Source organism: Oncorhynchus tshawytscha, linkage group LG24, assembly GCF_018296145.1.
Source record: "Oncorhynchus tshawytscha isolate Ot180627B linkage group LG24, Otsh_v2.0, whole genome shotgun sequence".
NCBI classification, from domain to species: Eukaryota; Metazoa; Chordata; class Actinopteri; order Salmoniformes; family Salmonidae; genus Oncorhynchus; species Oncorhynchus tshawytscha.
Window position 1 is genome coordinate 3,297,575 of NC_056452.1, and position 27,001 is coordinate 3,324,575.

Sequence of the window (27,001 nt, forward strand, 5' to 3'; positions counted from 1 at the left end):
CAGTCTGGCCTGGGGAGTTACATAAGGGCACTTTAGTATAGGAAGTCAGAATGGCTTACACCGGGATAGAGCTCAGAGCAGGCAGACAGCACTCAGCCAGAGAGAGGAGGTTAAAAACAGAGTAGGAGAAGGGAGAGAACATTTTGGGCCTAGACAAATATTCTAGGAGATAGGGATAGTAAGAAGGGAGTAAGATCATATAGTCAAATATTACAGAGAGAGAGAGGGGGGGGGAGAGAGAGAGAGAGAGAGAGAGAGAGAATAAGAACAAGGAGAGGTAGACAGACTAGTTTGAGAGCAGACATCGGAATCTACAGCAGCTAAGGTAGAGACAGATCCCATCTACTCTTCTGTGCTTTTCTCGTCTTCAGCAGACGAGATACAGAGAAAGCTATTTAGGATAAACAAAAGAAAAGTGAGAGATCTTGCATAGAGAGAGAGATGTTAGAAAGCTAGAGTGATACAGAGAGAAAAACAAGCAAGTCAACTTTCTGACAAAGAGGACCAACCACTCCAAGAAGATAAGCAGAATACTGGACTTAAACACTTTTACGTTCTTGGGTGCCCTGTGGTCTTCTCTTGGTCTCCTTGTGGTCTGCTTGTGGTTCTGATTCCTCGTGGAGGAATTTGAAGTCATGGCTGGGAAAGAAGAGCTGTCGTACAGCGAGGCCATCGCGGCAGCGGGTGACGCATTCCACCGCTTTCCCCTGATCAAGATCCAAGGGGTCCCTCTCATGTGCCCCATTGTCCACAACTGGGACTCTATCTGGGCCTTCCGCCCCGATCCCTCTGATCTCCTCATTGCCACCTACCCCAAAGCAGGTAACTGGAAAGAGGTTACTTATAATTGATTTTGTCATTCACAGATGATTAAAGGTAGCCTGGTTTAACCAGACTGAAAACTGCACTCACAGAATGATGCGGTCACAGGGTTCAGGCTGGTTTAACCAGGCTAGATCAAAGGGACAAGTATGAAATCAAAGTTTGTCAGATACTTTGAGACCTTAAAAGTAGTCGAACACCAAGATGAGTCCACACACCACGGCATCGTTTGTCTAGAGCTAGCTTCACAGGAGGCTGGTGAGGGGAGGACATAATAATGGCTGGTATGGAGTGAATGGAATGGTGTCAGACGCATGTAGATCATGTGTTTGATACTGTTCCAATAATTCCATTCCAGCCATTACTATGAGCCCGTCCTCCCAAATGAAGGTGCCTCCTGTGCTAGCTACATGCCTCAAACCAAAATGAATGAACCAGATAAGCACAGCGAATCCTGAAAACAATAAGGTGCTTATCCTTTTCATTGATTTTGGATTGTGGTTCATAGCTTGATCTTCTTAACCTGGGTCGTCGTGGAGTTACAGTATCTCAACAGACGACTACCCACATGAAAAAATACTTTTCTATAGAATACTACAGTATTTACTATATGATTCTGTAGTATACTGTACAATACTATACTTCACACTGTAGTATCCCTTGATCTTGTGTAGTACTTACTACGTAAAATAGGTAAAAGAATAACACTACTACAGTAATGTTCGCAAAAACATTACAGTCCGCAGAAAAACTACAGTTGTTTTATCATAGTATTTAATTTGCATATACCCTGCCTATTTCCCTCCCCCATATCTCAATTCTTGCCACCCATAAGTGAGAAACATACAGGTAACTGACTAAATAAAGGAAACACCAACATAAAGTGTCTTCATAGGTCGTTGGGTCACCACGAGCCAGAACAGCTTAAATGCACCTTGGTATTGATTCTATACTGAACAAATATACAAAAACGCAACATGTAAATTGTTGTTCCCATTTTGAGCACACATTTGTTTACATCCCTGTTAGTGAGCATTTCTCCTTTGCCAAGATTATCCTTCCACCTGACAGGTGTGGCATATCAAAAAGCTGATTAAACAGCATGATCATTACACAGGTGCACCTTGTGCTGGAGACAACAAATGGGCACTCTAAAATGTGCAGTTTTATTACACAACACAAGGCCACAGATATCTCATGTTGAGGGAGCGTGCAATTCGGATGCTGACTACAGGAATGTCCAACAGAGTTGTTGCCAGATAATTTAATGTTCATTTCTCTACCATTAACTGCCTCCAACGTTGTTTTAGAGATTTTGGCAGTACATCCAGGTTAGGGTTAGGGTCTAGGGCAGTAAAAGTAAAGATATGTTCATAGAAAATGACTCAAGTTAAAGGGAAAGTCACCCAATAAAATACTACTTGAGTAAAAGTCTAAAAGTAATTGGTTTCAAATATACCTAAGTATCAAAGTAAATGTAATTGATAAAATGTACTTAAGTATCAAAAGTAAAAGTATAAATAATTTTAAATTCCTTATATTAAGCAATCCAGACAGCATGATTTTCTTGTAATTTTAAATGTACAGATAGCCAGGGATGGGGAGTAAGCAAACCGTCACACGTATGGGATTACAAAAAACGGTAACTGTAATCGGTTACATTACCAGCAAAAATATTGTAATCAGATCACAGGTACGTTTGAAAAACGAGATGATTACTTCAAGGATTACTTTTAAGTGCGAGAAATACATATTTGACACTTCTCTGTTTTCTCAATGACATTCAAAGCAGCATTGAAAAAAGGCACAAATTTAAGTTCATTCCACCCGACCGAGTCTGAACACATGTCAGAGATCACTAACACACCAAATGTGATTGATCGATTATGGGAAAAGCGCAGGAACAGGCTTTTTTAGGCTACAGTCCAAGGTATGTCTTCCAATGGTGCGACTGCTGTTGGCATCCAAAGATGATCCAATTTAAATAAACGCTTGGAGGTAAGAATGACAGCAGTGGTGTAGTCTACGGTGATATGGATATCACTTATTATTGATATCTACAAAGCGCATTGATGTGAATCACACTGCAGCTCTCTCATGTAGCTATTTGTGCCTTACTGATAGTGGTTGTTGTGGATGGCTGTTCACAAATCTAAATGTGTATTTGAACCCAATAATGGTTGAATTCAAGAAGTTTAAACTGCCTATTGATCTTTTTTTTTAAACAGTAGACAATGAATGCGCTCTTGCAACAGCTGCATAGTGTGGATCCCAGCCTATAGAAAAAAAGTAGTGCTTTTATTGCTCAATCTAATTCATGCTAATAAATAAAAAATAAATCCACAGGCCTAATGGAAACATGCTCAAACTCGCACACTTTTGACAGATTTAAAGGGGCAATCTGTAGTTGTTACATTTTTTGACAAATACATTTTATATATATATGGATGGATATATATATATATATATATATAATCCAAAAGTATTTTTACTTAAGTACTTTACACCACTGGGGCAGGGATGTCCCAAGGATCCCTGATAGCACTGACTATTTTTAGACATGACCCTAAGTGTGATGGGATGTTGATTGCTCAATGACCTCAGGAACCACACCTCTCTGGAAGAACCTGCTTTCAATATACTTTTACATCCCTATATTACATAAGTGTTTCCATTATTTTGGCAGTTACCTGTATATGCCAAGTATAGACCATATATTGTGTTACTTACAGGTTATAGAAAATAATAGAAGCTCTGAACTGTTCATTCAGACCCCAGTCCTACCTACAGGTTATGGAAAATGGTCTCTTTTAGTATTTGTCCAGTACATTTCCTGAAGCCCCCACTTCTATGTCAAAGATAATAAAACAAAAACACTATAGTAAATACTATAGTAATGTCCACAAAAAAATACACAGTATACTACAGTCTGCCAAAATGCTACATAAATACTACAGTATACCACAGTCCAAAAAAGCACTACAGTAATTCATATAGTATATACTACAGTTTTTTTACTACAGTATTTAAACTATAGTAAACTGTAAATACAACAGAATGTCCGCAAAATCACTACAGTGAATACTACAGTAAAGTCCGCAAAAAAACTACAGTGAATACGATAGTATTTACACCATATAATATTTTTTTCATATGGATATTTTGGAGTGGAAGAACATATTCATTGCACTGGCCACTGGTTTGGAATGTCCACTGCATACCCCTGGAGTAATGTAAATTCCAAAGAAATAGAATTACTAGAATGGACATTCTCATTCAAGTCAATCATCCGTGATAGGTGGACTGTTGGCGGTACCCATGAGTGTTCCTGTCAACTTGCCGGCGTCTGAGGGGCTTCTAGTAGTTATATTTCAATGGGCCCCTCTACCTTTCCTGTCTCTCAGGAACCACGTGGACCCAGGAGATCGTGGACCTGCTGCTTAACAACGGAGACGCAGAGGTCGCAAGGAGAGCACCCACCTCCTTCCGAATCCCATTCCTGGAGATGCACTCCCCCCCGCCCGTCCCCTCTGGTGCGTGTGTATGTGTGTGTGTGTGTGCTTTCTCATCCTACAAGCTGTTCAGAGCTCAATGTGTATCATTGTAGCAGACCTGGGTCAAATACCTATTTTCAAATACTTCTTGCAATACGTTTTTTGCTAGAGTCTGCCTGGAGTGCCAGATGGGCAGGGTTTGCAATTTTGGGAAGTTTCTATTAGGTTATTAAGCCAGTCAAGCTCAAATAGGCACAGATAAAGTATTTATAGGCAGAGATAAAGTATTTATTTTCAAGCTTCTGTTCTATTTCATCTTCCTACTTAGCTTAAATGCATCTCGTAACTCTGGTCCGCAGTGCAGGGCCATTTTATGTGTACCCCACGGCTCACAAACCCAATTCCTGGAGGAATGTTTGGGCGCTGGTCTTAATAACAACCCGTTTCCTCTACCTTGATCAGAGAAGGAGTTATTAACATGCAAACATCTCCCCCCAGTGTGTGTGTGTGTGTGTGTGTGCATGTGTGTGTGTTTGTGCTTGTGTGTGTTAAAAGCAAGTACAGAGAACAAGGTCAAAATCACCTGTGCTGTGATTGCTAACCTTTGAATATTTATTGAGTGTGCAACAGTGTTTTATGATGCACGACGGCTATAAAGTTTACTTTATTGTTCATGGTCGAGAGGAAATATGCCTTTTTCTTTTTATCCACACACACACACACACACACACACACACACACACACACACACACACACACACACACACACACACACACACATAAACACACTGCACAAAATGTTGTATTAGGCCTTGTATGGATGGATGCTTTTGTAATATACTGTATCTGTCCTACTATGGCATCTAAGACAGCATAGGCAGCAACATTGAGGCTATCTCCATTTTGAAGTAGTCAATTTACTTCTTTTGTGTTAAAAAAAGAATAAAGCTTATAATGGTAATTTAACGCCACCTGCAGTGCTGTTGTCCTGAACCAAATATTGTGTCGTTCAAGTATTTTGGCCACTAAATGGCAGTGATACAGCTTAAACCCATTTACAAATCAGGCAACCCAATTTGAAGAAGAAGCCAATGCGCTGATCATTGGCTGATCACTCCCAACTCATAGGAATCCCCACCCAGTTGAGAACTTTGGCAAAAATGGATTATATCCAACTAGAGACCTCTATGGTCATTCTTAGATTGAGGTGGCTTTTGGGAATAGCATTTTGGGGAGAGGAAAAAATCTACATTTTTCTTGATTTCAATGTCTTTGGGTAAATCTTCTCATTTTAAATCAACTAATAAGGCAGCTTAATAACTTTTTGATTAGTAACATCAATGACACATTATAGGTAAACTAAGGATTTTTTAAAAATGGAAGCCCCAGATGCTTAAATATAAGGTCCTTCATTTCTAATGACATATGATTTATAATTTGGCTCACAATTTAATTTCCCTTAATTTAAATAGAGTAACACCATTGAAACTTTTAGACACACCAAATTATCACACAGAATACTCAAATTTGTGACATATTAAGATTATTATTAAACAAATATATATATAAATACACACACAGTGCCAGTCAAACGTTTGGACACACCTAATCATTCAATGATTTTTCTTTGTTTGTACTATTTTCTACATTGTAGAATAGTGAAGACATCAAAACTATGAAATAACACATATAGAATCATGTATTAACCAAAATACAAATCAAAATATCTATTTTAGATTTCAGATTCTTCAAAGTAGCCTTTTGCTTTGATGACAGCTTTGCACACTCTTGGCATTCTCTCAACCAGCTTCACCTATAATGCTTTTCCAACAGTCTTAAAGGAGTTCCCACATATGCTGAGCATTTGTTGGCTGCTTTTCCTTCACTCTGCAGTCGAACTCATCCCAAACCCAGGTCATCTGATGCAGCACTCCATCACTCTCTTTCTTGGTCAAGTAGCCCTTACACAGCCTGGAGCTGTATTTTGTCATTGTCCTGTTGAAAAACAAATAATAGTCCCACTAAACGCAAACCAGATAAGATTGCATATTTCTACAGAATGCTGTGGTAGCCATGCTGGTTAAGTGTGCCTTAAATTGTAAATAAATCACCTACAGTGTCACCAACAAAACACCCACACACCATCACACCTCTTCCATCACACCTTTTCACACCTCTTCCATGCTTGACGGTCGGAACCACACATGCAGAGATCATCTGTTCACCTAATCTGCATCTCACATAGACACAGCGGTTGGAACGAAAATCTCAAATTTGGACTCATCAACCTAAAAGACCGATTTCCACTGGTCTAATTTTCATTGTTCATGTTTCTTGGCCCAAGAAAGTCTCTTCTTATTATTGGTGTCCTTTAGTAATGGTTTCTTTGCAGCAATTTGACCATGAAGGCCTGATTCATGCAGTGTCCTCTGAACAGTCTCCTTGATGTTTAGATGTGTCTGTTACTTGAACTCTGTGAAGCATTTATTTGGGATGCAATCTGAGGTGCATTTAACTTTAATGAACGTATCCTCTGCAGCATGGGTAACTCTGGATCTTCCTTTCCTGTGGCGGTCCTCGTGAGAGCCAGTTTCATCATAGCGCTTGATGGTTTTTGCAACTACACTGGAAGAAACGTTCAAAATTCTTGAAATTTTACATACCTTCCCAAAGAGCCATGGACCTCCGGCCGAGAGGCAAGAAGGATGACCAAAACTTTGTTGAATCCCAAAATAATTCGAGACTGTTGCTCTCAGCAGCCTCTTCCGAGTCTGCCGGCATGCTTGCTACGTTTAATCTCCAAGATGGCGTAGCAGTTCAGATGTCTTGTCTTTTCGTGTCCCGTGTATATATATTTTTTTCCTTCGTATATATTTCGTATATATTTTTTATATTTTTAAATTCAATTTCAACATACTCTTCTGCAACCCGCCTCACCCAATTTGGTATGGATCTGCTATTTTCTATACTTTAGAATCGGAACCCCCAACAGAAGCTAGCCTGCTAACTAGCTACTAGCTAGTAGTCAGTTAGCCACTGCTAGCGGTCATCAGCTAACCTTAGCCCGGTCAACTCCTGCCAGTCTGCACAGCGCGATTCAACCCAGAGCATACCAGACTGCTTTTCTCCACCAAATCTCCACATCTCTGGATTCCTACCGCAAGCTCTGTACCTTTTCACCTGGATCATCGCAGCTAGCTAGCTGCTATCCGAGTGGCTACTCCTGGCTAACATCTCTGTCCAGAAGCAAGCACCAGTTAGCCTGGAACTAGCCTCGTGCTAGGCCCATCTTAGCTGAAGAGGCCCATCTTAGCTGAAGAGGTCCATCAGCCACTCCTTGGGCTACAATACCTACTTTGCCAATTAGCCTGGACCCCTTTTACTGCCGACGCCGAGCCCGCCGATCCATCACGACTGGTCTACCGATGTAATCCGCCAGAGGGGGTTTCAACAGGCTCCTCCATCGCGACCCCTGAAGGCCCATCCGCTTGCATATCGCGAGGATGATTCGATGCTATTGCAGTCCACCACAGGATGTTTTTGTGCTGGTCGAGGGCAGTCAGGTCTGAAGTGAGCCAAGGGCTATATCTGTTCTTAGTTCTACAATTTTTGAAAGGGACATGCGTATTTTAGATGGTGAGGAAATTACTTTTAAAAATGACCAGGCATCCTCGACTGATGGGATGAGGTCAATATCCTTCCAGGATTCCCGGGCCAGGTCGATTAGAAAGGCCTGCTCACAGAAGTGTTTTAGGGAGCGTTTGACAGTGATGAGGGTTGGTCGTTTGACCGCAGACCCATAACAGCAGAGGTGCATTTGGAGGGCAAGTTGGTCATAATAATATCTATGAGGGTGCCAAAGTTGACGGATTTAGGGTTGTACCTGGTGGGTTCCATGATCATTTGTGTGAGATTGAAGGCATCTAGCTTAGATTGTAGGACTGCTGGGGTGTTACGCATACCCCAGTTTAGGTCACCTAACAGAACGAACTCTGAAGATTGATGAGGGGCAATCAATTCACATATGGTGTCCAGGGTACAGCTGGGAGCTGAGGGGGGTCTATAACACGCGGCAACAGTGAGAGACTTATTTTTGGAGAGATACATTTTTAAAATTAGAAGCTCGAACTGTTTGGGCATAGACCTGGAAAGTAAAGTACCTTTCAAGCTATCTTTGCAGTAGATTGCAATTCCTCCCCCTTTGGCAGTTCTATCTTGATGGAAAATGTTGTAGTTGGGGATGGAAATCTCAGAGTATTTGGTGGCCTTCCTAAACCAGGATTCAGACATGGCATGGACATCAGGGTTGGCTAAGTGTGCTAAAGCAGTGAGTAAAACAAACTTAGGGAGGAGACTTCTGATGTTGACATGCATGAAACCAAAGCTTTTTCGGTTACAGAAGTCAACAAATGAGAGTGCCTGGGGACATGCAGGGCCTGAGTTAACCTCCACATCACCCGAAGGTTTGTGAACTATATTGCCATTGTATCAGAGAGGAAGAGAGACATTTATGACTAAATGTGAGGTATATAAACCAATGTACATTGTATTAGGACCAGCGCTCTCGAGAATAAATGCTATTGTCTAATTTTGGTAGACTGGTCTCTGTCTATTTTATGCAAATAAGGATCTTACAAATTCTTAGAAACAGACAAAGTGATTTCAATTGAATTGGTTAATGAACACATATAGGAATTGTTATATTCCTTTAACACCCGGAGATGCACCTGGCTCGCGGCTAACTGGTGCTAGCTTCGGGGCAGGGGAGTTAGCCACTATAGCCACTCGGTAGCAGCTAGCTAACAGTGATGACCCGGTGCGAAGGTCCAGAGTTTACAGCAAGGATCCGGTGGAGTAGTGGAATTCTAGCCGTGTTGGGAAAGAGTCCGGGAAGAGTCCCGGCGACATCAGCTGTGTAGCCGAGTGATCACTGAGCGGGCTGGGAGGTGGGCCTGGCTCATAGCTAGCTTCCGTGCTTGGCCATTTGGTGGCAGCTAGCTAGCTGTGATGATTAGGAGTAATGGTCCAGGGCTTACGGCAGGAATCTGGCATTGTAGCGGAGAAAACAGTCCGATACTGGCTGGCTGGCAAGTTGAATAAAGCGTCTGGTGTCTGTGCCGAAGGTAAAGGCTGCTAGCAGTGGCTGACAATGACGAAATAGCTAGTAGCTAATTAGCTGGTTAGCTTCTGATGGCTAGCTGCTGATGGAGGTTCTGGCTAAAAGGTCTAAAAATAGCGGCTCCGTATCAAATTCGGTGAGGCAGGTTACCGGAAGGTATATTTCATTTAAAAATGGAAAAGAGATTGAAAATAAATGGAAATATATACAAAAAAAGACGAAAAATACAAAATGTACAGGGGAGAACGACAAACCACTTCTGCACTGCTACGCCATCTTGCAGTCTATCACAGTGTCATCCGTTTTGTCACCAAAGCCCTATATACTACCCACCACTACGACCTGTATGCTCTCGTTGGCTGGCCCTCGCTTCATATTGCTCACCAAAACCACTGGCTCCAGGTCATCTATAAGTCTTTTCTAGGTGAAGTCCTGCCTTATCTCAGCTCACTGGTCACCATAGCAGCACCCACCCGTAGCATGCACAGGTATATTTCACTGGTCACGCCCAAAGCCAATTCCTCCTTTGGCCGCCTTTCCTACCAGTTCCTTTAAATTATTGCTGCTGCCAATGACTGGAACGAATTGCAAAAATCACTGAGGCTGGAGACTCATATCTCCCTCACTAACTATAAGCATCAGCTGTCAGAGCAGCTCACAGATCATTGCACCTGTACATAGCCCATCCAACTACCTCATCCCCATATTGTTATTTTTAATTTTGCTCCTTTGCACCCCAGTATCTCCACTTGCACATTCATCTTCTGCATATCTATCACTCCAGTGTTTAATTGCTAAATTGTAATTACTCCGCCACTACGGCCTATTTATTGCCTTACCTCCCTAATCTTACCTCATTTGCACACACTGTATATAGATGTTTTTTTATTGTGTTATTGACTGTATGTTTTGTTTATTCCATGTGTAACTCTGTGTTGTTGTTTGTGTCGCACTGCTTTGCTTTATCTTGGCCAGGTCGCAGTTGTAAATGAGAACTTGTTCTCAACTGGCCTACCTGGTTAAATAAAGGTGAAATAAAAAATTTAAAAGTAAAATAAAAAACTCTCCTCCCGGAAATTCAAGATAGTAACAAAGGTCTTTCACTGGAAATTGACAAGAAATCGTCTGAACTCCGTTCTTCCATTGACGACCTGAAATCCTCCCTGAACGATCTCCTTTTGAGAACGACTGAGGCTGAGTTACGCATTAGCACCGTTGAAGATACCATCACTCGACATGACCAGGTTATGAACCAGCTGCAGAAGGACAACGCCTCTCTCATAAACAAGGTAGACCAGATGGAGAACCAGAGCAGGCGTAGCAATATCCGTGTGGTGGGATTGAAAGAGGACCGCAAGGGTTGCGACCTATTCCATTTCTTCACTCAATGGATCCCGGATGTCCTAAGCATAGTCACTTAATAATGTTTGCATATCTTGCATTATTCATTCATGTACAGTGGGGCAAAAAAGTATTTAGTCAGCCACCAATTGTGCAAGTTCTCCCACTTAAAAAGATGAGAGGGCCTGTAATTTTCATCATAGGTACACTTCAACTATGACAGACAAAATGAGAAAAAAAAATAATCCAGAAAATCACATTGTAGAATTTTTAATTAATTTATTTGCAAATTATGGTGGAAAATAAGTATTTGCTCACCTACAAACAAGCAAAATTTCTGGCTCTCACAGACCTGTAACTTCTTCTTTAAGAGGCTCCTCTGTCCTCCATTAGTTACCTGTATTAATGGCACCTGTTTGAACTTGTTATCAGTATAAAAGACACCTGTCCACAACCTCAAACAGTCACACTCCAAACTCCACTATGGCCAAGACCAAAGAGCTGTCAAAGGACACCAGAAACAAAATTGTCGACCTGCACCAGGCTGGGAAGACTGAATCTGCAATAGGTAAGCAGCTTGGTTTGAATAAATCAACTGTGGGAGCAATTATTAGGAAATGGAAGACATACAAGACCACTGATAATCTCCCTCGATCTGGGGCTCCGCACAAGATCTCACCCGTGGGGTCAAAATGATGACAAGAACGGTGAGCAAAAATCCCAGAACCACACGGGGGGACCTAGTGAATGACCTGCAGAGAGCTGGGACCAAAGTAACAAAGCCTACCATCAGTAACACACTACGCCGCCAGGGACTCAAATCCTGCAGTGCCAGACGTGTCCCCCTGCTTAAGCCAGTACATGTCCAGGCCCGTCTGAAGTTTGCTAGAGAGCATTTGGATGATCCAGAAGAAGATTGGGAGAATGTCATATGGTCAGATGAAATCAAAAATTAACTTTTTGGTAAAAACTCAACTCGTCGTGTTTGGAGGACAAAGAATGCTGAGTTGCATCCAAAGAACACCATACCTACTGTGAAGGGGGTGGAAACATCATGCTTTGGGGCTGTTTTTCTGCAAAGGGACCAAGAAGACTGATCCGTGTAAAGGAAAGAATGAATGGGGGGGGCCATGTATCGTGAGATTTTGAGTGTAAACTTCCTTCCATCAGCAAGGGCATTGAAGGGTCTTTCAGCATGACAATGATCCCAAACTCACCCCCCGGGCAACGAAGGAGTGGCTTCGTAAGAAGCATTTCAAGGTCCTGGAGTGGCCTAGTCAGTCTCCAGATTTCAACCCCATAGAAAATCTTTGGAGGGAGTTGAAAGTCCGTGTTGCCCAGCAACAGCCCCAAAACATCACTGCTCTAGAGGAGATCTGCATGGAGGAATGGGCCAAAATACCAGCAACAGTGTGTGAAAACCTTGTAAAGACTTACAGAAAACGTTTGACCTCTGTCATTGCCAACAAAGGGTATATAACAAAGTATTGAGATAAACTTGTTATTGAAGTTGTCATAATTACTGTGTAAGTCTACGGAAGGGGTAAGAACCATGAGCCTCCTAGGTTTTATATTGATGTCAATGTACATGGAGCTAGCTGTCCTCCGTCTACACCATGGTGCTACCCTCTAGAGTGCTGTTGAGGCTACTCTAGAACTTCTAGCAAAATAGTATTTTAATCAATTATCTGGTGACGTGATTATATTTACTATAGTTTTATCTAATAGGGATAACTTTTCAAATGTTTGAAAATGTACATTTTCATGAAATTCACTGAGGAGGATGGTCCTCCACTTCCTCTTTTGAGGAGCCTCCACTACTCCATGGAATGAATTTGACACCCCTGATCCATACAATTTGACTAAAAGTAGTAGCCTTCGGTAAAAAAGGCAAGCCTGCAGCCCTGCCCCACGTGGAGTTGGTTGCTAATTTGCATATCCAAGGGTATTCACGTCTCATTGGCTGAGCTAGCAAATCAGCATTTTTTTGACAGGTATACGCCCTAAACCACTCTATTATTTCCTAACAGGGCAAGCAGGGACACAGAGAAAAGATGCTTATTAACATCCTTAATAATAATTTAAATTCACATTGTAATACATTTTATGTGATATTTCATAGAAATCTGGAACACTGGGCAGATACTTTAATAAACAACTATTCTTATTTTTTCTTTTTTTCTGATTTTCACTATCAAATTTACAATTGTTTATATAGAAACAACAACATTGTATGTTCTGAGTCCATGTCAATGCTTAAATCACATCAGAATACCATTATTGGATCTGGGGGAAAAAATACACATTTTGATTGAGTGTAATTTCCCTTTAATTCAAGTGCACACCAAGCAAGAGAGGAATGTGTTTGGCTAGTGAAGTTTCTGTTCTGCTACTGCACATGTGATGGCAGAGTTTTCAAAACAAATGCCCACCCAATTGATACAAACAATCATGTTGTCATTCTGTCAGGAAGGCCTACCTTGTAGTTAACTTTTAATTGAGAAGGTTTTGGGGAAACCCTTTCTGTCTACCCAAAAGATGGTTATCATTAGCATCACTAACTGGCTACATGAAGACACGGGCACCACACAGACAGGCAGTGGCAATATTGCTGGAAATGAATTGGCAGATGTATTGAATTTGGCTATTTAAATAGGGACTCCAAAACCAACTTCTCTGCTTGAAAACTGCTTATGTGGCATCAATATTAGTCCTAAACATAAATTGTAGTTGCAAAATTGACAAAAAAGTGTAAATAGGAGAACTTTGGTCCTAAAGTCAGTAAGCTTTCTTCCAAACCTGAGATTTGTGAGATTTAAGGAATCGACAATGTCACAGTTTTCCTTGGGTTGGGTTTAGATTTCAATCCTGCCCACACAGTATTACGGCCAGGCACTGCTGGCCATAACAAAATCACAACCACACTTGTGCTGTAGACAGTGCACACTTTCCAATCGTAGCAGAAGAATCATACTACATCCCGCCCATTTCTTTACAGACAGTAGAACTACCAATCGTCACCAATGTTATGTTGAAAGAATGAGACTTGTTATTTATAAACAACTTGTGTTTTTTTCCAATTCAAACATCCACACATTGGTGAGCTAACGTTAGCATCACAAACACAACTGTCCGTCCTTTAACCTAAGTCAAAAATAGTACAGTGGCTTAGGATGTTAAGGATAACTCAACTACGTTGAGTATAGAGGGTCAAACAACAATAACTGCCAGGGTACGAACATAACAAACATACATACCAAAGAATCATAGCAAACAAACATAGTAAACATAACACACTCACATCAAACCACATCCCCAAATTCAAGGCGAGGGATGAAAAAGCCAGTGCAATGTAAGAATGACCCATACTTTAACCCTTCAAGAACTCCCTAATATTTTACTTATCCTAATTGTGTCTCCTAGGCTTGAGCCTCCTAAAAAAAATGGACCCCCCAAGGGTCATCAAGACCCATCTGCCTTTCAAGTTGGTGCCCGAAGGGTTCTGGAAAAACAAATGCAAGGTAAGGTGGAGTACGACTCCTAATTCCCTTTTCATACTACTAAGCTGAGCCGAACTGTACTGTGCTGGGCTAGTTATGCATCCACCGTAGTTGTTGGAACCATGCTGAAAAGGACGATGTGAAGGGTCAATATCAGAGCTAGCACATTACAGTTCTGGTCGGAATTATAGTGTGAAAGGTACTAGATTCAGATTTTTTTTTAATGAGTTTGGAGATGCTTTAGAATTAAGTAAATATGTTCAGTTAACGTTATCTGAAAAATGATCCATAGAACAGTAAGTGACAAACAAAACGATACACCTTCCCCTGGCCATCTTCTCCCCAGGCTATCTATGTTGCAAGGAATGCTAAGGACAACCTGGTAAGCTACTACCACTTTGACCGCATGAATCTAACCCAGCCTGAGCCTGGACCGTGGGACGGCTACATCCACAAGTTCATGAATGGAGAACGTAAGTAATATAATGAAACTAACATTTTCCTAAATGACTGATACCAATGTGGTCCTTTATGCCTCAGTTGGAAGAGCATGGCGCTTTCAATGCCAGGATAAAGGAGCACACAGCCATGCAATCTCCATAGACAAGCATTGGCAGTAGAGTAGCCCGTCCTGAAAAGGTCAATGACATTCCATGTGGCACCGTCATAGGATGTCGCCTTTCCAACAATTGAGTTGGGCAAATTTCTGCCCTGCTAGAGCTGCCACATTCAACCGTAAGTGCTGTTTTTGTGAAGTGGAAAGGTCTAGGAGCAACAATGGCTCAGCTGCAAAGGTGTAGGCCACACAAGCTCATAGAACGGGTGCTGTAGAGTGTACAAATAATCTATTCTCGGTTTTAACACTCACTACCGAGTTCCAAACTGCCCCTGGAAGCAATGTCAGCACAAGAACTGTTCGTCAGGAACTTAATGAAATGGGTTTCCATGGCCGAGCAGCCGCAAACTGGCCTAAGATTACCATGCGCAATGTCAAGCGTCATCTGGAGTGGTGTAAAGCTTGCCGCCAATGGCAGCGGAAATGCGTTCTCTTGAGGGATGAATCACGCTTCACCATCTGGCAGACCGACGGACATATCTGGGTTTGGCGGATGTCATGAGAACGCTACCTGCCCCAATATATCGTGACAATTGTAAAGTTTGGTGGAGGAGGAATAATGGTCTGGGGCTGTTTTTCATGGTTCGAGCTAGGCCCCTTAGTTCCAGTGAAGGGAAGTCTTAACGCTACAGCATACAATGACATCCTAGAACATTCTGTGATTCAAACTTTGTGGCAACAATTTGGGGAAGGCCTTTCCTGTTTCAGCATGACAATGCCCCCGTGCACAAAGTAGAGGCCCATACAGAAATGGTTTGTCGAGATCGGTGTGGAAGAACTTGACTGGTCTGCAGAGAGCCCTGACCTCAACCCCATCGAACACCTTTGGGATTAATTGAAATGCTGACTGCGAGCCAGGATTAATCGCCCAACATCAGTTCCCAAACCCACTAATGCTCTTGTGGCTGAATGGGAGCAAGTTCCTACAGCAATGTTCCAACATCCAATAGAAAGCCTTCCTAGAAGTGTGGAGGCTGTTATAGCAGCAAAGGAGGGACCAACTCCATATTAATGCCCATGATTTTAGAATGAGATGTTCGATGAGCACGTGTTGGCCAAATAGCATATGTACAGTTGAAGTCGGAAGTTTACATACACTTAGGTTAGAGTCATTAAAACTCATTTTTCAACCACTCCACAAATTTCTTGTTAACAAACTATAGTTTTGGCAAGTTAGTTAGGACATCTACTTTGTGCATGAAACAAGTAATTTTTCCAACAATTGTTTACAGACAGATTATTTCACTTATAATTCACTGTATCACAATTCCTGTGGGTCAGAAGTTTACATACACTAAGTTGACTGTGCCTTCTAGTTTTTCCCGGTTTTGACCTTTCTGCCTGCCCTGACCCTGAGCCTGCCAACCGTTTGTACCTTGCCACACCACACTGGATTTACTGACCTCTGCCTGCCCCTGTCGTTTTGCCTGTCCCTATGTTAGTAATAAACTTTTGTTACTTTGATACTCTGCATCTGGGTCTTACCTGAAACGTCATGGCCAGTACAACCCAGCAGACTCGGACCAGCTCCGCAACGTCATCTTCTCCCAAGGAGCCACCATTGGAAGGCACGAGGAGTTGCTTCGTGGTATCATGGAAGAGTTACAGACCTTGGCCAGGGGCCATGACCAGGCGTTGAACACATTCCTGGAGCAATTCTGCGGGTTGCCTGTTAGGCAGCCTACCACAACGGTAAACTCCCAGCCCCTCTGTAACCCAGCTGTTAGCAGCGCCGCCACCCCGGTCACCCCGGTTTCCCGGGAACCCAGCTTACCTCCTCCAGAACGCTTCGATGGAGAGTCGGGCACCTGTTTGGCGTTTCTCGCTCAGTGTTTCCTCATCATCGAGCTGCAGCCCCCCTCCTTCCCATTGGACTGCTCTAAGGTAGCGTACCTCATCACGCTGATGTCCAGGAGGGATCTCGCCTGGGCTACGGAGGTATGGAAACAACAGTCTGCCGTATGCTTCAATCTGGAGGAGTTTGTGGCGGAGGTAAAGAACGTATTGTCCGGCAGAGAGGTTGCCCAGAAGTTACTCCAGCTTCGTCAAGACTCCCGCAGTGTGGCAGACTATGCGGTTGATTTCCGCACGTTGGCAATTGAGAGAGCCTGGAACACGGAAGCACTATTTGACATGTTCCTGTATGGAGAATCGGAGGAAGTAAATGATGAGCTTGCAGCTCGGGAACTACCAATGGATCTCGACTCACTCATCACCTTGAAAATTCGGATCGATGGGCGACTACGGGAACGAAGGAATGAGAGGAGAGTCGATTCCACCTCGTCTCTGAGCTATCCTGAAAGTCCCTGACAGCTCCGTTGTTGAGAGAACCCGAGGCTACCCAAGTTCCTCAGAGAGCCATCGAAGATGCCGATTCACCTCTTCCCGAACCTATGCAACTAGGCCAGAGCTAGGCTGTCTCCAGCTGAACGGCTAACAGGCTTCACACTAAGAGTTGCCTGAATTGCGTGACTACCTGTCATTTCGTCTCCACCTGACCACTAAAAGACCAGGCTCACCAGTAGGAGTGAGTACTCTGGTGGGCCATACGGATAACTTTTCTTCTCCCTTTACTCGCACCCCTGTTCATGCCATTTTTCTGTGGGGGAACCAGTCAATCTTTTCTGGTACTCATCGACTCTGGGGCTAATGACAGCTTTATGGACGCTATCCTAGCTTCCGAGCTGAACATCACCACTCAGCTCCTCTCCATTCCCATGAACGTTAGAGCGCTGAACGTGTGTTCTATATGCCGGGTCACCCACAATACCACTCCATCAACCTATGTGTGTCAGGGAAACACAGCAAGATGATTCAATTTCTGCTCATTAACCTTTCTGGCGCAGGCATTCCGCTAGCGACCCACCTCGACAACATCCGGTGAAACGGCAGAGGGTGAAATTCACATTTCTGGCGCATTCATGAAAATACAAGTGTCATACGTCACAATAAAGCTTAACTACTTGTTAATCCAGCCTCTGTGTCAGATTTCAAAAAGGCTTTATGGTGAAAGCACACCATGCAATTATCTGAGGACAGCGCCCCGCGTACAAAAGCATGAAAAACATTTTTCAACCAGGCAGGCGCCACGAAAGTCAGAAATAGCAATATAATAAAAGCCTCAACTTTGAAGATCTTCTTCTGTTGGCACTCCAAACAGTCCCAGCTACATCACAAATGATCCTTTTGTTCGATAAAGTCCTTCTTTATAACCCCAAAAACTCAGTTTAGCTGGCCTGCTTCATTCAATAATCCACCGGTTTCCCTCCTTCAAAATGCATACAAAATTAATCCCAAACGTTACCAATAAACTTATCCAAACAAGTCAAACAATGTTTATAATCAAACCTCAGCTATCCTAACATGTAAATAAATCATAAAATTTAAGACGGAGAATCGTTATTGTCTTTACCGGTGATAAACAACAAAGAATGCGCTCTCATCCACGTGCATGAAAACACTACAGCCATGTAGTGACATCTAGTGGAAGCCCTAGAACTGCAATCTGGGAGGACTTGGCCTTATAATAAAAGTGATTGCCATTGAAAATAGGTAGGCTGAATTTTTTGGGGGGGATGGTTTGTCCTCGGGGTTTCGCCTGCCATCAGTTCTGTTATACTCAGAGACATCATTTGAACAGTTTTAGAAACTAGAGTGTTTTCTATCCAAATCTACCAATTATATGCATATCCTAGCTTCTGGGCCTGAGTAACAGGCAGTTTACTTTGGGCACGCTTTTCATCCGGACGTCAAAATATTGCCCCCTACCCAAGAGAGGTTAACTTCCTGACTGATGTTTTGAGATATTGCTTCAATATATCCACATACTTTTCCTCCCTCATGATGCCATCTATTTTGTGAATTGTACCAGTCCCTCCTGCAGCAAAGCACTCCCACAACATGATGCTGCCACCCCCCGTGCTTCACGGTTGGGATGGTGTTCTTCGGCTTGCAAGCCTCCCCCTTTTTCCTCCAAACATAATGATGGTCATTATGACCAAACAGTTATATTTTTGTTTGATCAGACCAGAGGACATTTCTCCAAAAAGTACGATCTTTTGTCCCCATGTGCAGTTGCAAACTGTAGTCTGTCTTTTTTATGGTGGTTTGGAGCAGTGGCTTCTTCCTTGTTGAGCGGCCTTTCAGGTTATGTCGATATAGGACTTGTTTTACTGTGGATATAGATACTTTTGTACCTGTTTCCTCCAGCATCTTCACATGGTCCTTTGCTGTTGTTCTGGGATTGATTTGCACTTTTCACACCAAAGTACGTTCATCTCTAGGAGACAGAACGCGTCTCTTTCCTGAGCGGTACGACGGCTGTGTGGTCCCATGGTGTTTATACTTGTGTACTATTGTTTGTATAGATGAACGTGGTACCTTCAGGCGTTTGGAAATTGCTCCCAAGGATGAACCAGACTTGTGGAGGTCTACAATTTTTTTCTGAGGTCTTGGCTGATTTCTTTGATTTTTCTCATGATGTCAAGCAAAGAGGCACTGAGTTTGAAGGTAGGCCTTGAAATACATTCACAGGTACACCTCCAATTGACTCACAAATGATGTCAGTTAGACTATCAGAAGCTTCTAAAGCCATGACATCATTTTCTGGAATTTTTCAAGCTGTTTAAAGGCACAGTCAATTTAGCGTAACTTCTGACCCACTGGATTTGTGATACAGTGAATTATAAGTGAAATAATCTGTCTGTAAACAATTGTTGGAAAAATGACTTGTGTCATGCACAAAGTAGATGTCCTAACCGTGGTTGAAAAACGAGTTTTAATGACTCCAACCTAAGTGTATGTAAACTTCAGACTTAAACTGTATATATTCTTATTCCATTCCTTTACTTAGATTTGTGTGTATTAGGTAATTGTTGTGGAATTGTTCGATTACATGTTAGATATTGCTGCACTGTCGGAACTACAAGCACAAGCATTTCACTACACTCCCAATAACATCTGCTAACCACGTGCATGTGACCAATACATGGGTTCTGATAGTAATTCAACTCATTCAGATTCAATAGTTGCAATATCCACTATTTTATCATTACTGTGAAGCTTGTTAGTCAGTAGATGACTGGGTCGATTACCATGGAAGTAATTGTCTAACTTGATGGATGGCAAATTTTGCTCACTATCTTATCAAAAGATTTAGTTATGTCTTGACTTTGAATCGTGTAGTCCCTACCTGGTCTTAAAAAAGTGTTTGTTGAGAACGCTCAACGTTAATAACATTGACACTTCTGATATCTTCTTTCATTTTTATTTATTCAGCCCAGATGCAAATGAAGTTGCATTGTTTTCAATAAAACCTTTAATGGTGTCCTATAAAATCTGAGGATCATTGACTGAATTTTTCTTCATAAATATGAATCATTTAAATTCAGTTTCAAATTGTTCACAGAAAGTTGCATTTTGTAATAAGGAAACATTAAAGCGCCATCTTGTGGCTCTTTTAAGGAGATTCTGAAATTTGTATCCAGCAGTAAGGTAATAAGCCTGATGATTAGATAGGCTCATATTGTGTCAAACTTACATTTTCTTGATTAAAGAAAATAGAGGAGTAGATAATAGCAGGAAATCGATTCGGGACAATATATTGTGCCTGTTTGAATAGAAAGTGTACCCTAAAGCATTTTGCTTTAGAGTTATGAGCTCGCCAGGCATGTGGAGGTTGTAATCAGAGAGTATATGTTGGACAGCCTTAGTTGCCTGTGGATTGTAGTTGGTTTTATTAGATTTGTCCTGCATGTTCAGATTGGCATTCATGTCTGTCCTAATAACCAGTTGGAATTCAGTTAATTCTAACAATATGGTGTTCAGAGAATAAAAAACTGAGGATCATATGAACTTGGAGCAAACACATGAATAAAGGCAATTTTTATTTCCATTATGGATACATTTAAGGAAAGTGATTCTGCCTTCTTGGTTTTTGCCTTTATCAAGGATGGTGATTTTGAGTTTCTTATGTATCATTATTGCACCCTTAGTTTTGTTTGGGGCTGATGAAAAACAGCCCGTTTGTAGAAATGGTTCTCTATTCTATTTGCATCCTTTTGGAGCAGGTGTGTTTCTTGGGGCATTGTTATATGGTTTCTTGCTAAAATATCAAGACAGCTGGAACGTTTGATAGGAATATTAAGGCCTTTCAAATTCCTTAGAGAATAGCTAGTGTTGCCATTGTTCTTCTAAAATGTCAATACTATATTTAATGTTGATAAGCCCATGGATATACAAAATAAAAAGCAGGACCCACAGGGAAACCCACCAATTGGTCGCTCACCACTGTCATGACTCTCCTGGGTGAGGATCCAAGGCCTCAGATCAGCATGCCAAATGGCTGACAGATAGCCAGACCCCCCTCTCTCCCACAGGAGAGATGACACCGTCACACCCTGTCGTAAATTAAGTGAAAGAGAACTCTCCCTTTGCTCCTCAGTATTGGGAAAGGAATGTCTTTGTTACAGAGACATTTTGCCCAAAGAGTGAACTTTGGAATAATATTTATAAGATAGGAATGTTAAGAATGGTCTGTGGGGATCTAAAAAATAATCCTGTCATATTGTTTATTATTTTGTGATGTTATTCAAAACTGTATGAACCAAATACTGTAACTTAGGAAGGAAACACATTCTAGCTTTCAGTTTTCCATCCAATATGATGTTAATAGAATATTAAGAACAATGAAACTATGTTTGTTAAGATAGGAATGTGATTTTGGTTTTCTAATGAAATAATAGTTTTTCATGACCGTTGCACATTAACTAAGTCACACCCCTAATGAGGTCAGAAGAGCATGTCAGTGGGATGGAACCACCTTTCCAACCAGAGTGCATAAAAGGACTGTCTAAAAATTTACATATTCAGACCAGCAGATGGACAGTGTGAGCTAAACATTATGAATGGTTGAAACTCTAAGACTCAACACGAGATGAAAAGATAACCTCACCTATCAGACCAGAAAAAAGTGGAACGTTGGCCACGTTGAAATGGTTAGAAACTCTGAAACTCTCAACACGAGTAAAGAAGATAAAGACTAGACCAGAACATTTGACAGTCTCCAGCTGTGCATGTAAAGGGATCTAAAACTTGACTATCTACCCAAGAAAGGAAGGAGAAGATCCTATCTCAGACAATAATTGGTGTATCTGAAGAAACATCCACTAAAACCCGGAACAACTAAGGACATTGAGATCTCTGGTAGCCAACCAGAGCCTTACACCCATCGAGCCACTTCCCATAGAAGGATCGATTGGTTTCAGAGAGACAAAGGACAAAGACATCTACACATAAATTCATTACATTCCTTACCCCAAACGAGCGGTGGTTTATGAGCAAAGTCTTATTATTACTTTGAGGGTAGTTTCCAAATGTACGATAAGTTTGACTCTCTTTGTCTCTCCCTCTCTTTATCTACCCCTCCCTCCATATGTGAAACAAGCTGTCATATCCTGTCAGTCCACTAAGGACGTTTGTGTCACGTAAGTGTGTATGTGTATTCTGTGTTATTATTTAGTTAGTTTATTCTGTGTTATTATTTAGTTAGTTAGTAAATAAATGATTAAATCAATTTGTGTAGTACTGAATAATCAGAAAGGCTGTGGGGTTCTTGCAGATTCAAGAAGTCTGCAATGTTCAGAATGAGACTGATATGAGGTAATGATTAATAAGTGATTGTTATTGATGTAAGAGATATCTATATATCTTCTAGAGTTAATTCAGGAGATAGTAACTCGTTAAACAACTTCTCCCGTGGTGGCCCCAAATTCCTAATGAGTTAATTGTTACATGATTAATAGAATTGGGTGACAATTAAACATAGTTAGTAGATTCGATAAATAACAGTCATCACGTTAATGAAAGTCACGTCACCACCCACAAGACCCTCTCTATAAATCATCCCCCCAAGCAGATTTAAGTCCGTATGTTGTCCATTGTTCATTAATTGGCATGGTGTCATCTCTATGTAAATGTCCTGGACCATAGGCAATATAATTCTAACAAGTTCAATGCTCAGCAATAATATTTATATTATTCCTTTTCCCCAAATGTGTGGGGTATCCTCTTCATTGTCTTATGCTGAGGGCAGCATCATAGCCATAGGCTAGGCTGCATGATTGTGCATGGATATAGCGTACCTGAATAATAAGCCAGTCATGGGGTTCCATCTGTTGGCTAATCCCCTTGTGTGTTGGGTTTGATGGGCTTCTTGAAGACGTCTTGCACTTCCTTGGCTGTGGAAACGTGTGTTGTGTTCTGGAAGGTCAAGATTAGTTTTGCCTGGCGGATGAAGCCACATCTCAGGTTTAGCTTGCGTAGCTGGGAGCTCACCTCGTTGTAGGTGTTGCTATGTTATTCAGGAACATGTCAAGACCTGACCCTCAGAGCCTACCTTCTATTGACCCTGTTGACTCATCAGTAGGAAAGATTTGTTTCTCTTTTGGTCCATTCAACAACAGAGCGATACGATCCTTGTTTCAGCAGGATGTTGTATCTATACCTTATGTCATGCCTTATTGGAATGGATTTATTGATAATATCTGTTGGAAAAAAGTTTGGATGTTGCCACACACATACCTACTTGTTAACAAAATTAAGGATGTTTCCTTTAAAATTATTCATAAATATTATCCTGCCAACCACTATATGAAGAAGTTTAAGGAAAACATCAACTCCAATTGCTCCTTTTGTAATGACCACCCAGAAACAGTTGTGCATCTTTTTTGGCATTGTATGCATGTAAGAAAACTGTGGCAAGACATCAGTAGGTTTATAATTGAACACATTTATGAAGATTTTACACTATTGTGGAGAGATGTACTGTTTGGATTCTTTACATACAATAGAAATAAGCGGAATCATTTTTATGTAATTAATTTCATTATTCTTTTTGACAAATTTCATATACACAAATGTAAATTTACAAACAGAAAACCACATTTTCGTACCCTACAAAAAGAGATTGAACTGTATTTTAAGACGGTTAAATGCTCTACTAACAAAAAAGCTGTTAGAATTGTAAGTATATGCATGTCCCTTAAGGTCCTTGTGTAATTGTAATGTGATATTGTACCCCCTAGCGCGATTGTCCATTGTTTGTAATCTATGTATGCTTGTGTTCCCTCATGTGCTTTATGTATTGATTTGTTGTTAATAAAATAAAATAAAAATTTTAAAAATAAAAAAAAATATAATAATAAAAAGTTTCCCTCGGTGTTAGCAGTTCGGCATTCAGTCCTGGATAGATGCTGACCCTCAACCCTGCATAGGTCAGACCCCTGGATTCAGCTGCAAGGCAAACAATTTGCCGCTTAACTTTAAAGCTTTGGTCCATACAATCATACACCGAGATCCGTTCCGTAGAGGACCCGTGCGGTGCACAATGTTAATCAACGGCATGGGACCCAGCTTCTCCTGCACGAACTATTCGTAGAAAATAATAATATAATGCCCTTTCCGAGAAAGAATTCTAGCCTGTGTTTGTCATGGAGACAGAATACTTTTATGATAGTGCTAATGTAAATGCTGATAGAATGAGAGTTGGTTGGTTTTGAGTGTAAGTGGTTCAACTGTGTATTGTACTCTCCCTCAGTGGCATGGGGGTCCTGGTACGACCATGTGAAGGGTTACTGGGAGGAACGAGAGAAGAGGAATATACTCTACATTTTCTATGAAGACATGAAAGAGGTAGGGGAGAGCGGCACCAAATGTCCACACACACGGATGCATGTGCACACATAGAGAAGCACACAACACAAAAACTTGCACATATACAGTTTATGACCAGCACTGTAATTTATAAATGTATAGCTTTTCTCTCTCGTAAAGGTGGTGGATTTATGTGTGAAGCCAGGGTCAGAATTATCTTATCTGTAAACACATCTCTGCCACACCTCCATTTCTATGATCTCTACCCCAAAAGCAGACCTGGCTGGCACATGCGTTTCCCCATGCTTAAATTCAAGGTCAGAATGTGCCCGATAGGCGTACAGAGGCCCATTATCAGCAACCATCACTCCTGTGTTCCAATGGCACGTTGGGTTAGCTAATCCAAGTTTATAATTCATCAGTATATCAGAAACTCATCAGTATAATTATTGTTCTGACAAATGAAGGCAATTCCATGCGAGAAATTGCCAAGAAACTGAAAATCTCGTACAATGACGTGTACTACTCCCTTCACAGATCAGTACAAACTGACTCTAACCAGAATAGAAAGATGTGTGGGAGGCCCCGTTGCACAACTGAGCAAGAGGACAAGTACATTAGAGTGTTTAGTTTGAGAAAGACGCCTCACATGTCCTCAACTGGCAGCTTCATTAAATAGTACCCGCCAAACACCAGTCTCAACATCAACAGTAAAGAGGTGACTCCGGGATGCTGGCCTTCTAGGCAAAGTTGCAAAGAAAAAGCTATATCTCAGACTGGCCAATAAAAATAAAAGATTAAGATGGCCCCCCCCCACATATTCCAGTTAAATTCTCATTATTTGTCTTCCTCACAGAATCCTCAACGAGAAGTGGAGCGCATCATGCGCTACCTTGATCTGTCGCTCGCAGATGATGTCATCAGCCGCATTGTGGAGCTGACCTCCTTTAAGACCATGAAGGAGAACCCGATGGCCAACTACTCCTTTATCCTCAAACCAGTCTTTGACCAGTCCATCTCCCCCTTCATGAGAAAAGGTCTGCCTCCCTCTATCTACTATTAATACATATGTGACTTATCTGAGTCCGTGGCAGATTGCACACTGCTGTGGCTCTCCCTAGCTGTCTTTATGTATATGATCAACCTGAACTCAGGGGTAGACGTAACATAATAAACGAAAATTCTGGGACACTCAAATTAGTATTATATATTATGTTTGGTATGGTATGAATTAATTTGTGGTTGTCCGTCATCCATTTTGTATGATATGTTACGAATTGCAATTTGTACAATATATTCTCCGACCAACCAACCAACCAATCACTCACCCTCCCTTTGGGCTGTTAGAGTTTTGCGTTATACGCCTATCCATCCACCCTCCTTTCATTTTTGCCTTAAGTAACCTTCTGACTTATATAACCATACCAAATGTAACATATCATACTAACTTGAGTGTCCCAGATTTGTTTGTTTACTATGTCACGTCTAGTCTAGGGTTTCCCAAACTTGGTCCTGGCCCCCCAGTTCAGCCATCCATATAGGAAGAATGAATGGCAAAAGAATAAGGTTTTGGAATAAACGCAGAAAATAAGGTCTGAGGTTAACACAGGCTTAGGCGATCAAACACGTTTTGTTCTATGAGATCATAGTCAGTTAACATGACCTTTATAAATTATAATGAAGCCTTTATGTGTTTTGTTTTTTCTTTAATTACATACATTTTTTCAAAATTCTCAAAAAGTGACATTAGCTGATTAATATTATCTCATAGAACAGACAGCGTTTATCCAAAACGCCATTAATTTTCTCCATAGGCTTTGTCCAACTAACCATGGTGGAGTTAGTGGCTCCAAAAATATGCCATTACTATTTCTCTCTATAGTTACTCTGAGCATGTTATGTATTAACTGCCTTGGACAGTTGTTTATTGGAATAAATACACTCGATCAATACATTGACTATTTCAGTAGGATGGGGCAAAATTGTTTTGTTGCAGTCTAATGCTATGTAAATGCTCGAGTGGAAGAGTACTATTTTTATTTTTAAAATTTTATTTCACCTTTATTTAACCAGGTAGGCTAGTTGAGAAGAAGTTCTCATTTGCAACTGCGACCTGGCCAAGATAAAGTGTAGCAATTCGACACATACAACAACACAGAGTTACACATGGAATAAACAAAACATACAGTCAATAATACAGTAGAACCAAAGAAAACAAAAAGTCTATATACAGTGAGTGCAAATGAGGTAAGTTAAGGAAATAAATAGGCCATGGTGGCGAAGTAATTACAATATAGCAATTAAACACTGGAATGGTAGATCGGCAGAAGATGAATGTGCAGGTAGAGATACTGGGGTGCAAAGGAGCAAAATAAATAAATAAATAAATACCAGTATGGAGATGAGGTAGGTAGATAGATGGGCTGTTTACAGATGGGCTATGTACAGGTGCAGTGAT

At 41.3% G+C, this 27,001-nt stretch overlaps 1 protein-coding gene across 2 annotated transcripts in view; it reads left to right on the forward strand.

The window, feature by feature from the left end:
• Positions 1 to 9: 9 nt before the first annotated feature.
• The window catches only part of sult1st6 (sulfotransferase family 1, cytosolic sulfotransferase 6), a 30,770-nt gene continuing 3,778 nt past the window's right edge, over positions 10 to 27,001 (forward strand). The window contains exons 1-6 of one of the 2 annotated variants that reach the window (XM_024387141.2): positions 10 to 822; positions 4,227 to 4,355; positions 14,200 to 14,297; positions 14,623 to 14,749; positions 24,488 to 24,582; positions 25,400 to 25,580. In XM_024387141.2, coding sequence (XP_024242909.1) covers positions 636 to 822; positions 4,227 to 4,355; positions 14,200 to 14,297; positions 14,623 to 14,749; positions 24,488 to 24,582; positions 25,400 to 25,580 — 817 coding nt within the window. In that variant the 5' untranslated portion in view covers positions 10 to 635. The remainder of the gene's footprint in view (positions 823 to 4,226; positions 4,356 to 14,199; positions 14,298 to 14,622; positions 14,750 to 24,487; positions 24,583 to 25,399; positions 25,581 to 27,001) is intronic. The other variant, XM_024387142.2, reaches the window with a different exon arrangement.